General features: G+C 41.2%; 1 protein-coding gene across 1 annotated transcript in view; it reads left to right on the top strand.

Moving 5' to 3' along the window:
* The window catches only part of LOC121874637, a gene marked incomplete at its 3' end in the record, with an annotated part of 148,669 nt that overhangs the window by 16,353 nt on the left and 117,980 nt on the right, over nt 1-14,336 (top strand). The window contains 1 exon segment of the mRNA XM_042378869.1: nt 12,414-13,175. Coding sequence (XP_042234803.1) covers nt 12,452-13,175 — 724 coding nt within the window.

Raw genomic sequence — 14,336 nt, forward strand, 5'->3', positions numbered from 1 at the left:
CACGTCTCTCCTGCCAGCTGGGTGAACTCACTACTTAGTTCACGGTTGGTTCAGTGGTGGTTCATTGTTGGTTCAGTGGTGGTTCATTGTTGGTTCAGTGGTGGTTCATTGTTGGTTCAGTGGTGGTTCATTGTTGGTTCATTGTTGGTTCAGTGGTGGTTCATTGTTGGTTTAGTGGTGGTTCATTGTTGGTTCAGTGGTGGTTTATGGTTGGTTCAGTGGTGGTTTATTTTTGCTTCAGTGGTGATTCATTGTTAGTTCATTGGTGGTTCCGTACCGCTTCACTGCTAATTCTGTGGTTCTTTAAAGATCTATTGTGTATAAACTACCTTTGATTTACTGCCAATGCTCCGTTGGTTCGTTGAATACTGTTTGGTTAGTTCACTGTCGGTATTATTGGGGCTTATGTGTCCCGTTTAGCAAAGATTCTGTTGGTTCAATACTCCTGTTCACTCTTAACCTGTCGTGTGGCTTTCAGTAGGTTAAACCTCTCTGTAAATCTCCCTTATGAGAGAGAGACAGAGAGAGGAACAAAGCACCAAGAAATACTTTAATCTCACAGTGGACGCTTCATGTCCCAAACTTTCCTCCTTATTGGCTTATACTCCCTGAGCTCAGAACTTTCGCGGGAGAAAACAGATTTCTTGCCCACAAACTCCTGACTTCCACACACCCTATCTAATATACTTTAAAAAACTTGTGCTCTCTTTCTCTCTCTCTATCTCTAAGTGAAAAACGAAAACTAAATTCAATGTGTTCTTTATATTTTGTCTGGAAGTTATGAATGGATTATTTTTTTAAGTTTTCTAAAGAGGAAAGTTAAAGGGGAGTATTGTTCCCTCCACTGAGTCATGTATTCAGTTCAATTCTTAATCTAAATTTCAATCTTTTTTAGGGAGAATGACCATGGATAAAGACAAATCTCTTCCGCCCCACAAAAAAATCACAAGTAGCGTAGTCAGTTCATTTCCTTCTCTATGTTTTATTCTACACAATTATATCATATTCAGCGTTAAGTTCCTGGTGTAAAAATACCAGATTCCAACATCCAAGTGCCAGGTACGAGGAATTAAACTGTCTGTAACCGTGGCGCAATGTTGGTGAACAAGATGGACAACACCATCTAGATTCTGTATGTTCTGTTTACATCGAATAAAAAATAAGGCAGTGTAGTGTAAACAACATTAAAAAAAAAACACGTGACACTAACCTTCTCTCTCCCCAAGAAGAGGTCATCGCCGGTCACAGGGCGCTTCAACCACACACACCTAAAACAGAGATAGATCGTATTAGTGAGGTATATTCTGAGACCCGACACTTGTCAAGAAATTTCGGGGTATTCCATCAGAAGACATCAAGTGTACCAATATACCTCCTCAATCATTAGCCAAGCGTAAGCGAAAGACGAGTACTAACTTATGGTTTAGCTTCTGTCCGTCTAGCCATTCGTTTGTTCGTTAGCAGCCATATTATCACACATATTTATGAGTGAATGTCCTTCAAATTCAGCTCAGAGGAAAGACGATGACATATTATCATGTTGTAGTTGGAATTTTCACCGGCATATGTAACCTGGTTGTGTGTCAGCTTGTTGTAGGTGTTATGTGTTGTAGTCTGATTGTGTTGGGCGTATCCTATTCTGTTGTCGAGTCTTAAATGTATTAAAAGGGTTTCTGAATTGCTTTTGTTTAATCTATATGTGTTGTTGGATATATAATATTCCGTAGTGAGCCTTTAGAGAGCCTTTCTTCAGTGTGTTGAGTCTGAGTGTGTGTCGGTGGGTGTACGGCCGGTGGTAATGCACGTAATTTGAAAACAATCAATAGGAAGGAAAACGATCAAATAAGTGCTACGTCTTCGTGTGTTATAGCGTTCATTACTGTGTCATATGTTGGGGTCTGTCTTTTATTGGGGTGTGTCATGTGTTGGGGTGTGTTTTAGCTAAGGAAACTTTGAGTGTGTGAGATGTGGCTGCATTTTAATAGTGTATTATTGTGTAATAAGTGTGTTAGCTATATTCGAATGAACTGATTGCAAAATTTGTGTCGTATTATAGAGTGCATCCCCGTGTCTTGCAGTAGTGTGGTGTACCCTTGTGTGAGTTTTCATTGGTTACTATGTCTTGGTAATGTGTCTTCTGAGTCTAGAAATATGTTTTAGTGCATTCAGTTTGTTTTTAACTTTCGAGGAATTTGTGAATTTATAAAGTCCATATATTTTATGGATAAGATTAACATTATTGAGATTATTGTTACAGTTTCCGGACCAAAATGGCTGTGACTTGATTAATTTATAATAACTCAGATCAATGGGAGTTTCAGTGAGTGTTGTCTCATTTCCAGGACTGGTCGCCTCATGGTATAATTTTTGTGAATGAATAAAACACGTGACCCAAGAAAGTGATCAAGACTGTATGCTCCTACCCCTTCTACCAGGTATACATACACCGGAAGATTAATACGTAGATGAATATTCAGTTAGGGTTCGTGACTATTCTCGTAATACTGTCTATACAAGTTTTTATGTTTCTTGTTGTTCCTGGTTCATCCTTTGCAACATATGTAGTTTTTCTACTATGTAGTGGTTCGTATCTTCGTCCTCTTTAGTCCTAGTTGCATCTACCACTAAAGGCTCGTGTGCCTCACTTTAAATTAGCCTCACAACATTCACTCATTGTCGGTAATCAATCATGTCTCAAGCTATAAAGCCTGAAACAGGTTCGTCTCAGCACAGTCACCATTTCATCGTATAACAACTCTAGCCATATGCTTAAATCACAGAATTGTACACATCATGAAAAGTCATCCTGTTTCTCTCCGCTTCTTCTTCATTCTCAAATTGAATGAATCACAAGCAAAGTCCCTCTGTTAATCTCCCGTGTTCTAATGGTTCAAGCCTTTTGTATTTAGTTTTAAATCTCGCCATCACTTCCCTGTTACTCAACTTTCCTCTACATACAAGTGCAGATGGTCAAGACCTGTATGGCACCTGGGGAGGATCAAACCCACGTTGCCAGGTGAGAGCATCTCGACAGTATCACCAGTATTAAGCTCCATGATCTCCAGTGCCGTTTTTAGACCTGTGGAGGTCCATGGGCAGCTTCTTTGTGGAGGCCCCCCTCATTATAACTACCCAAGAGGGTGGGGTGGCGAGTGAAGCGAGCCTAAACATCTGGGAGTTCCGGGGGGCGCTGAAAGCCCCCCAGGGAAAATTTTGAAATTTGAAAACTTCTTTGGAGAATTTTGAAGCCATATGTAGTTATATTGAGGAAATTAGAACACAGCGCCCTGATGGCATTCGTAATGGAAGTGATAATGAAAAAAATATTTTATTTGTTTTTTTTAATCTCAATTTCGTTATTCCATGTAGTTCATTTTTAATCTATATATGTTTGAGGAATTCTAAATATATTATTGGCAACACAAACAATAGCATTCATTAAAAATATACGGTTCATAGGAAAACAGGTATTCATGAATTTCAAGGAGTAGCTAGCCTAATTTCTATCACGCTTCTTGCTGAACATTGTTTTACGTGATGGAATAGATAAATATGAATTTTAAAGAATGAAAATAAAAATAATCCAAATGAATAAACAAATAAATAAAATATTGTAATATGTGGAGGCCCCTGGGCAGCTGCCCACTTTGCCCACTCCTAAATCCGGCCCTGATGATCTCGCATAAAAGTTCTGGGATCATTCTGTTCCCCACTTTCCAATATTTCGTCTCTTATAAAGGTTGTCTTATCACTAACAATCACTTAAATAGGACGTATCGTGTCTGAAGGCTGTAAAATCCTTGTACTGCTTAATGGCCTTCATAGGTGCCAGTAATTGACCCTTCTAACCAGTGGGCATAGGGGTGATACAGTGCCATATTACGTCGGCACCTGCCTTATGTATAATTTACTCTTTCTATCCGATTCCTTATCTCCCCACATAGTCTCTCACCTCACTTCCTTCCACTCATGGACTTGGTGGAGGTCTTACAGAATCAACCTCAAAGACAATCTATCCTTTTGTACACCGAGTCCTCGTCTCTAGATATCTTGTGTTAGTGGATTTGGTTCTTTGGCTTCTTGAAGATGTGATTGAGATACTAGGTCTCTTATTTTTGGGCAGAGACGCCGCCCTTTCTACTCCTTGTCCTTATGGTATAACATCGTGGTGACACTGATAATGGCAGTAAAAAAGCTGTCCCTGAGGCAGATTCTGAATTAACACGAAACTCTGGTTAATGGAGTTTGAAATTTATACTGTTTAAATATCCCATAAATACTCAAGTAGGATATTCCATTTTTAATTTACAGATCGTTTTCAAATGTCTTCAGCATCAGTAAAATAAACAAAACCAATAATAAATTATAGAATTGATTTGGTTGAATAACTCGCATTTTAGACTCTTAATGAAGAATAAACGAATATTTTGTTTGGATGTTCTGTATGGGAACTGACGTGTTGTATTGAGCTACTGTAATATTTCAGGCCCTGCACACTTCACAAAGGCTAGTGTAGTGAAGTCATGGTGGTGGGGAGTCATGGTAATCAGTTGGTCATGGTACAGGTCATGGTAGAGTGGATCATGGTATTAGTGAGTCATGGTAGTAGTGGTCATGGTAGTGGTGGGTCATGGTGATAGTGAGTCATGGTAGTAGTGAGATTATGGGTATTATTGGTAGTGGGTCATATTGGTGGATCTCTGAAGCGTGTGATTCATTGGTCATGGTGGTCAGGTCGTGGGTCATGGTAGTGGTGAAACCATAGGTGGCTGTGACAGGGAATCATGGCAGTGGTGAGTCATGATTGTGGGTATTATTATTGGTGGGGGTGCCTTCGTGGGCTAACAGTGGAAATAGTAGTCGTGAGTTATGGTAGTCGTGAGTCATGGTAGTCATGGTGCATGTTAGTCGTGGAGTCGCGCCAATGTTGAATTCCGGTTATATGGGTATTAATTATTGAGTGGGTCTCATGGTAGTGGTGTTGCTGATAGTATGAATGAAACATAGTAGTGATGAGTCATTATTATTTAGTTAGGCGTGGTAGGTCATGGTAGTAGTGGGTCATATTATGACGGTCATAATAATTCTTGACAACAATTGCGCGGTAGATTTCATAAACAATGGTAAAATTCACGCTAGGCGTGGGTCATGACATTGAAGTCATAGTGATAGTGAGTCACTTTGACCAAACGATTGTGATGGTCATAATTGGAGTGAGTCCATGGTAATGAAGCGGAGTCATAGTAATGGCAAGAGTCATAAATGGAATCTGCAGTAGTAAGGAATCGCAAGTAATGGTAGGCGTGGTAATAATAGGACACGTGGTAGAACTGGGTCTATAGTGGCAAGTGATGGGTCAGGGTGATAGTGGGTTATAATGATATGTCTGTCTGTTCTCTGGTAATGAACCATAGTAATACCAGTGGGTCATGACGGCGTGGATCTAATGACAATGGAGTCTGTATAGTGAAACCTACAATGGCCGTATTTCAAATGAGCTGGAACTTATAGTAATGTGATTTCATGGTATTGATGGAATCATAGTAGTAGAAGTCATGTTAGCAGAGGTCATCATGATGGTGATCCATAGTAATTATAGGTCATGATGTGAAACATAATGATGGGGTCATAGTGGCGTGGTCTCATGGTTGTGAACATTGTTAACCAGTGGGGTGCCGGTAATGTGGGTCTGATTATAGTGGAGTCTCAGGTCATGGTGGTGGTTTGTGGTAGTAATAGTTCATGATGGTAGGTCATTGGTGGGTCATAATGGAGTGGGTCATGGTAGTGATGTGTCTGATGGCGGTCTATGGTAGTAGTGGTCCATGGTGGTGGGTCTAACTGGTAGTAGTGGATGCATGTTATAGTGAGTCGTGGCAGTGGTGAGTCATGTTGGTAGGTCATAGTGGAAGTGGTGAAACCCATGATAGTAAGTGGGGTCATGGTAGTAGTGCGTTGGCGGGTATTGTGGTAGTGGTAGGTCATAGTAGCAGTGTGGTGGGTCATAGTAGTGGGTCATAGTAGTCGTGGGATTATATTGGTCATGAGTCATGTTGGTCTGACAAGATCATAGTAGTAGTGGGTCATGATTGGCTGAACAATGATATATTGACAGTGATGGAATTAAAAATTGAAGTGGTATTGGTAGTAATGGGTCATGATGGTGTGGAGTATGGTAATGAGGAGTCATGGTAGTAGTGGAGTCATAGTAGTAATAATGTCTGACCAGTTACATGAGTCATAGTAGTAGTGTGGAGGATATAGTAGTATGGGTCCATAAATGAGTAGATGCTATTGCAGTGAACCATGGTAGTAGTGAGTCATGATAGTGATTTCATAGTAGTAGTGGGTCCCATGTCATGATCGCCAGCAGTAGTGGGTCATAGGTATTGGCGTTCATGGTAGTAGGGTTATGGAGTAGTGGTGCAGGCCAGTAAGTGGATCGCTGAACAATAGGTCATGATAGTAGTGGGTCAGTAATAGATCATGGTAATGAGTGGGTCATGGTAATGGTAGTGGTCATAGTAGTGGTGGGTCACAGTAGTAGTGTTCCATGGTAGTGGTGGGTCATATTTAGTGATTGGATCATGGTGGTAGTGGGTCATAGTGGCATGGCGGGATTGTAAGTAGTAATTGAGTCATGGTAGTAATTAGTCATGGTGGTAGTGAGTCATGGTAGTCGTGGGTCACAGTAGTAGTGAGAGTCATGGTAGTAGTGGGTCATGGTAGTGAATTAGATTCACAGTAGTAGTGATCATGGTAGTAGTGGGTCATGTTAGTGGTAAGTCATAGTAGTGAGTCTATAGTGTTAGTGAGTCTTGGTAGTAGTGGTATGGCAGTAGTGGATCCTAGTGTAATAAGGTCATGGTGGGTGAGTCATGGTAGTGGCAAGTCATAGTGGTTGTGGGTCACAGTTAAGTGAGTCATGATTGTGGTATTAGTAGTGGGTCTGGTAGTAGTGGTCATGGTAGTAGTGGGTCATAGTAGTATTGAGTCATAGTGTGGGTCATAGGTAATGATGAGGAACCATGGTAGTGAGCTGGGTCATGGTCAGCAATGGGTCATGGTAGTAGTGAGTCATGGTAGTGGGTCATGGTGCTAATTGAGTCATGGTGGTAGGTGCATGGTAGTAGTGGACAGCGACGATAGTGGGTGGAAGTAGTGAGTCTGTTAGCATAGTGGTGGATGTGGTAGTGAGTCATGGTAGAGGTGAACCATGGATTTTAGCCAATGGGTCATGGTAGTAGTGAGTCATGGTAGTAGTGGATCACGGTAGTGGTGGTCATGGTAGTGGTGGGTCATGGTAGTGAGTGAGTCCTGGTAGTAGTAAGTCATGGTATTAATGGTCATGGTAGATAGATGCTGGTAGTAGTGAGTCACGGTAATAGTGAGTCATAAGCAGTAGTGGGTCATGGTAGTGTTAAGTGAGTCATGTGGTAGTAGTGAGTCATGGTAGTAGTGGAGTCACGGTAGTAGTAGTGAGTCTACAGTAGTGGGTCATGGTAGTAGTGCGTCATGGTGTGGTGGGTCATGGTAGTAGTGGTCATGGTAGTAATGGGTCATGTTAGTAGTGAGTCATGGTAGTAGTGAGTCACAGTAGTAGTGAGTCATGGTAGTAGTGGTCATGGTATTAGTGAGTCATGGTCTCGTAGTGAGTCACGGTAGTAGTGAAATCATGGTGTGTAGTGAAGTCACAGTAGTATTGAGTCATGGTAATGTGGGTCATAGTATTAGTGGAACCCATGGTAGTAGTGTAGTCACACGGTAGTAGTGGTCATAGTAGTAATGGTCATAATCAGTGGTGAGTCGTGGTAGTAGTGAGTCAGGTAGTAGTGGGCCATGGTAGTAGTGAGTCACAGTAGTGGTAGAATCATGGTGTGGGTCATGAGGTAGTAGTGGGTCATGGTGATGGTGAACCATCGGTATTGAGGTCATATGGTAGTAGTGGAATATGAGTAGTAGTAGTCATGGTAGTGGTAGTCATAAGGTAGTAGTGGAATCATGGTAGTAATGGGGTCATGGTAGTAGTGAGTCATGGTTGTAGTGGGTCTGGTAGTGGAGTCACAGTAGTGGTGAGTCGATCTAGGAGTGGGTCTGAGTAGTGGATAATCATGGTGGTTGTAGTCATAGTAGTAATTAGGTCCATGTGTCAGTGGATGTCCATATTAGGTAGTGGGTCATGGTAGTAGTGAGTCATGATAGTGCGTATTGGTAGTAGTGGGTCATGGTAGTAGTGGGTCATGGTAGTAATGGGTCATGGTAGTAATGGGTCATGGTAGTAGTGAGTCATGGTAGTAGTGGGTCATGGTAGTAGTGAGTCATGGAAGTAGTGGGTATTGGTAGTAGTGGGTCAAGGTAGTAGTGGGTCATGGTAGTAGTGAGTCATGGTAGTAGTGGTTCATGGTAGTAGTGGGTCATGGTAGTAGTGAGTCATGATAGTGCGTATTGGTAGTAGTGGGTCATGGTAGTAGCGAGTCATGGTAGTAGTGAGTAATGATGCACCTTTATATTCGTCCAAAAGTTCGAGTATTTCGAGAAGATGTAAATGTCCCCAATACATGGTAAAGTTCAGGCAGGGGCTCAATCAATCCACAGGTTCTAAAACTATATCGTGGTCAATTTGAACCTCCGATATAGAAACGTATCCTTGAAGGTAATGACATATGTTATGGCAATTCTAAAAATGATGCATAAAAATCGTATTAAAAGAATATATAGAACAATAACAAAGTAAATCTGTCTTTATTATCTACATAGATAATATCGCTGGCTTTTTTTTACAGGGATTAGCACACCTGGGCACAGGTCACTAACCCACATCGGGGCCTGGGGGCAAAAATGTATTATTATTGATGATGATGATGATGATGATGATGATGATGATGATGATGATGATGATGATGATGATGATGATGATGATGATGATTTAAAGAGTCATAATAAAAATAATAATAATAATAATGAAGACCCATAGAGAAAGAACAAAAAAGATCAAGAGTGAGAAACGATATAGTATGTTGTGTTCTCAAAGTGAGAAACAATTGAGGCCCTGCAATTGTATGTAAATGAGGCAGAAAGTCAAATGAGCAGCCTGGAACTTGGTCACAATTTTTGTGATGCCATATGGCAGCAGGGTCTACCATTAGACAACAAATTAATTATGCTTCCAATATCTTCCCAGGTGGTAGTACCTCCCTGTTTGATAGCTGCCTTTTACTTACTACCATAGGAATCTTAATGGGGTAGGTTAGGTTAGGTTAGATAATGTTAAATTGCCGTTTGGGTGTTTAATCTTGAGGTAAAATAAGTTTCACGTGAATTAACTATGGTGTCAAACTAGTACCAAGACTCATCCCTATAGTTAAAGAGAAAACATGACCTCCTTGCTGTATCGTTGTGACTCCAGAATCTAAATCGTGGAATCCATATATAAGTGAACACGACTACCTCTTAATTCACTACCACAGCAATTTCCCGTCGATAAACCCGCGTCACACTGAGCAGCTTTGTTACAGCACACGCGCTAGTGGGTCACAAACTCTGTGCAAATAGTGACCAAGTGGGGCACAGAGTACGGTGAGGCTTTGTGTTTCCCGCCAGTATAGATTATTTGTGGTCCCCCTCCTTGTTTACGCGTGTGAGAGCACGACGATAAATATCCGGTCTAAATCTGGTTATGTGGCGTCTCCATCAGAAAGGTTATAGGTGTGTCAAGGGGAAAGAGAGCCAGAGGGAGAGAAAGAGCGAAAAGGGGAATGGGGAGGAGGTGTTAGTAATATAATACAAAATGTCAGCAGGAATTGGGAGAGACACCCAGTAAGTCGGTGGAGTTACCGGGACTTAAGTTAAAGGGTGAACCCCGGCCACCAGTGTGCATATTCAACGAGGTAACACAATCTGCAGTTCCAGTGGCCAGGTGACTGCACCGCTTACACTCCACCAGAAAGGCTGTAGAGAATAATCTGGACTCCTTCAGGGGTAACTTTAACGTTCATTAGAACTTTTCCGAATAAACCTGCTGTCCTTTTTCTCATATTTCATTCACTCGAATTTACTGCTTAAGCTGATCTGCTTCACGAGCATTTAGAAAAATTTCGCTCACCTCCACCTATAATAGTGGTTTTTTTTTTCCTTCACAAACACTACGACATCATCTCGTTTTCACGCTTACAGATCCAGCGACTGATCCGGTCTCCGCCACGCGCCACATACCTTGCTGGTCGACTTTTCGGAATACAAATCTGAAAAAGTCTCATTTTTACCTATTCAGGCATCACATTCCCAGAACACCTTCGAGATTATTTTATTTTCGTATTTGCATACTGCAGGTTTAGATGTATTGATTCCTGAGTTGTGTGTTGAGCAAGACGGTGACATAGTTGATAGATCCATCACCAGTGTTAAATCAGCGACACATAAAATGAGTTTAAAAGTCTCACAGTTGAAGTTCGCTGATTGTTTCAATTGTGAGAGAGATTTGTATGTAAATTGTTGTAGTTGTTTTCCAGCAAAGACTAATTATACCAAGTCAACCTACTTCGAGTCAAAATTCTTCCAACACGTCATCTGGCCAGCAGCCCGATGGGGTTGCCCGGGGGGTGGTCCGGGGTGCGTGATTTTTTTTCATGAGGGCTTCTCCATTTTCAACAAGCAGCACCGTCGCAGTGTTTGAAGCTCGGCACCACTCTACACTCCGTAAGAAAGAGAGAATAAGAGACGCTCATTCATGTTTGGCTTAATACTGCATATCCTAACGTAATAGATACTAATAAACAAATAATAACCTAACCTAACCTAACCCAACCTAACCTAGTCACGGCCAAGATAGAACGAATTCTTGCTGCCACCAGCTGATTGTACAGTGGTGTAGCGCTTCAAGCACTGCAACCCTGCCGCTTGTTCAAAATGAAGGAAGCCCTCAGGAAAAAAAAAATCGCGTCAGGGGTGGGAGCTCAGTTATCAGCTGGCCGTCGTGATGCGAATGTCTAGGACAATGCCTAATAAATGCTCCGTATTTGGATGTATATTAAATTACAAACTATTTGATAGAAGTTTGAATTTTCATCGATTTCTAATGGACGAAAAACAGAGAAAAAAGTGGATTTTATCGTGCATGCAGCCAGGGCCGGATTCATGAGTGGGCAAAGTGGGCAGCTGCCCAGGGGCCTCCACAATCCGGGGGTCTCCACATATTACAATATTTTATTTATTTGTTTATTCATTTAGATTATTATTTTTTCATTCTTTAAAATTCATTTTTATCTATTCTATCACGTCTCCAGTCATGTCTCACTTTTGTGTGTGTGTGTGTGTGTGTGTGTGTGTGTGTGTGTGTGTGTGTTGGGAATTTGTACACTATCAATAAATACACAGTTAATTAAAAATTTCTCAATGTTCTAATTTCCTCAATATAACTACATATGGCTTCAAAATTCTCCAAAGAAGTGTTCAAATTTCAAAATTTTCCCGGGGGGCTTACAGCGCCCCCCGGAACTCCCAGATGTTTAGGCTCGCTTCACTCGCCACCCCACCCTCTTGGGTAGTTATAATGAGGGGGGCCTCCACAAAGAGGCTGCCCATGGGCCTCCACAGGTCTAAGCACTGCATACAGCAAATATATAGGGTGCAACAGGAGGAAGGGCTATACTTGGGAGCAGTTGGCAGGTTTAAATTTAAATTCCCTTAAGTCTAACTTTCAGCCAGGAAACCAGATATGGAGAGACAAGTACCTATTTGTTGTTGGAAACTGTTGTACAGCCTAAGTATCTGTAATATGTCTTATGACCATATTGATAAACTGAAAACCTCTACACATATATACTTGTATTCACTGATTTACTGTAATAGCTTGGGGAGAGAGAATGATGATAATTATAATCAATAATTTGTTTTTATTATTTTCTTTAACTATTCTATCTAATTCTTGTATTCCTTCTGCCCTCCCAGTAAATAGCTAGCCCATATGCTTATGATTACTTATTGCTTTGACAATGATACTATTAGCAAAATTATAAGAGTTTAAATAATAAAAAATAATAATAAAGAGAAAAATAAGAGGATTGTCAATAATAATAATAATAACTTTTAATAATAAGAATATGAATGTCACAAAAATAATGATTACATAAACAGTTCAAGTGGCTAACTCAAAGATAGTGTGCTAGGGGATGAGAAAATCAGGATTTATGGCTAGACTGTCATCTAATACAGTGGGGTGGCCAACCATGTCACACAATAAGCTCTGCCCGTGCGAGTGAGCTGACTTGGGTTAATTCGACTTTGGTTTTCCAGGATACGCTGAATGCATTTTCTAAAGTATCGACAAGAAAACAATAATATAATGTTTACTAAGAAAAGGATTAACTGTGTTTGAATAAAGTACAATACTGTTGAAAAATCGTCTTTCTTTACAGACCGGGATGACTCACGTAGTGTAGACCACCTGAGGAGGATGGCTGCACCTGTACGATACCTGGGAGGGGCAACACAGGACACCATGCGTGACCCCAGCTGCCTAGGACGCCTACTTTCGGGGCATGATGGTGGTGAGGCTACGTCAGATACCAAAGTGACAGGGGAAATAGGAGGACCTATGGGGCACCCTGGGTTGTGGGAGGCGGGAGGCTCACTGGAAGAAGAGCGCTCCCTTCACCTTCCGGCTGACATGCCCGAGGGTCACGCTGCCTCTGTTCTGGGTTCCCGAGGCATTCTCACTTCTCCTGAAGCTGTGTCATCTTGTAACTTGAAGAAATGCAACAGGGGCGAAAACATTCAGTGCCGTTGTATGTACTCCTGCCCTACACGGTTCCTGCCTGACACACGCAGACACATTCACAGTGGACACGCAAATATAACCGTAACGACAAACTTCATGAGAAATGATTACTGTAAGGCAGGAGAAAACTTCATATACCATGCATCGAACTACTCTTGTCCTCCCACGAACTGCAGCAGGAGAGATTTCACCGCGAACTCTCCGAAGAGATTAAAAAGGGGCAGTAAGCTATCTGGGCATCACCTGGGTCTCCGATTACCTGCAGGAACGATTAACCTGGAGGTGGGGGCACTACTGTTGGTGGTGGCCATGGTAGTAAGCTCGTGCCACGCCATGCCCACCCTGCTGCCCCAACCCTCCCCCAGTGGGGCCAACACCTCCCAGGAAACACTCAAGAGGGGTGAGTACTGCACCTTCCTTTTCCCTCTGCCATCTCTGGGGACACCTGTCTTGTGATGTGCAGAATGTGTATTTTTGTGGTTTTTATGTGTTATTATAATATGTTTAAATTGAGAAGGGGCCTCTATCTCCCCATTTTCCCTCTTCCACCCTCGTATAAGCATCAACAAATTAAGATGAATAACAATACAAAAGTTTAAGTATTTCTATGTTTAATATCTCCCCTAAGTTCTGAATATAAAAATAAAAATTATTAATACTTTTTTCATATATATTACGTATAACAGTTGCCTTCTTATGATTGCTACACAACTCTGTACACCTGTATATATAAACAAATGATATGCCTTGAATAGTTGTCAATACGGACTCGCTGTGTGCAGGTAACTACCACCAAAATATAAAACGAATCAATCACAACTAAACTAAATAGTCTGGAAAATATAATTTTGTTCGGTTAAGTTTGATATGTTCGACAAGTTGATTTTTACAACGGATTTCACGAAAAAATGGGCGCCTTTAATTGTTAAATAGTTTGTCGTGGGCACTAGTTCACGGCAAAATATCCACGTCGGTATATGCAAGGAACGCAAAACACTTGCATAAATAAAAATATTACTTTGTCGGGTACAGAAAAAAGGCCTATTTACAAAGAAGAAACCAGTAAAAACGTAAAAAAAAGCAAGAAGAAGAATGAAGGGAAAAGAAAGACACAAAAAACATAGAGCAGAGGAGTAAATAGAGATATAAAGGAGAGAATAAATGAGGAACGAACATTATCCAACAAAAACAAGGTAAATCAACACAGACCTGCGGGTTAAGGAGACAATGTCACACACACACACACAGAGCTCCTGTTCCCAAGATAACACGATTCCCTCCTGCACAGCTTAAGTCAACAAGAGTTTTACACACCTCCCCAGCTATACATTTTTCCTAAAACCCAGTTTCCCTTTGTAGTCTGGTGTAATATAAAACATCTTAAATTATACCGTGAAGCTGTGTTTTACCCGGTAGCATTGTGTAGAGGATTCCAAGAGTTGGTTGACGATGGAGCAGATGTGAATCTTGAATGTGATATAAAATCTTATTGATAAGATGCTCATTAACCTTTGAAAATCTACACATTTCTATTGGTAACAAAGGAAGGTGCGTCCCGGGT

This window comes from Homarus americanus, unplaced genomic scaffold (assembly GCF_018991925.1).
Source record: "Homarus americanus isolate GMGI-L3 unplaced genomic scaffold, GMGI_Hamer_2.0 scaffold53023, whole genome shotgun sequence".
NCBI lineage: Eukaryota > Metazoa > Arthropoda > Malacostraca > Decapoda > Nephropidae > Homarus > Homarus americanus.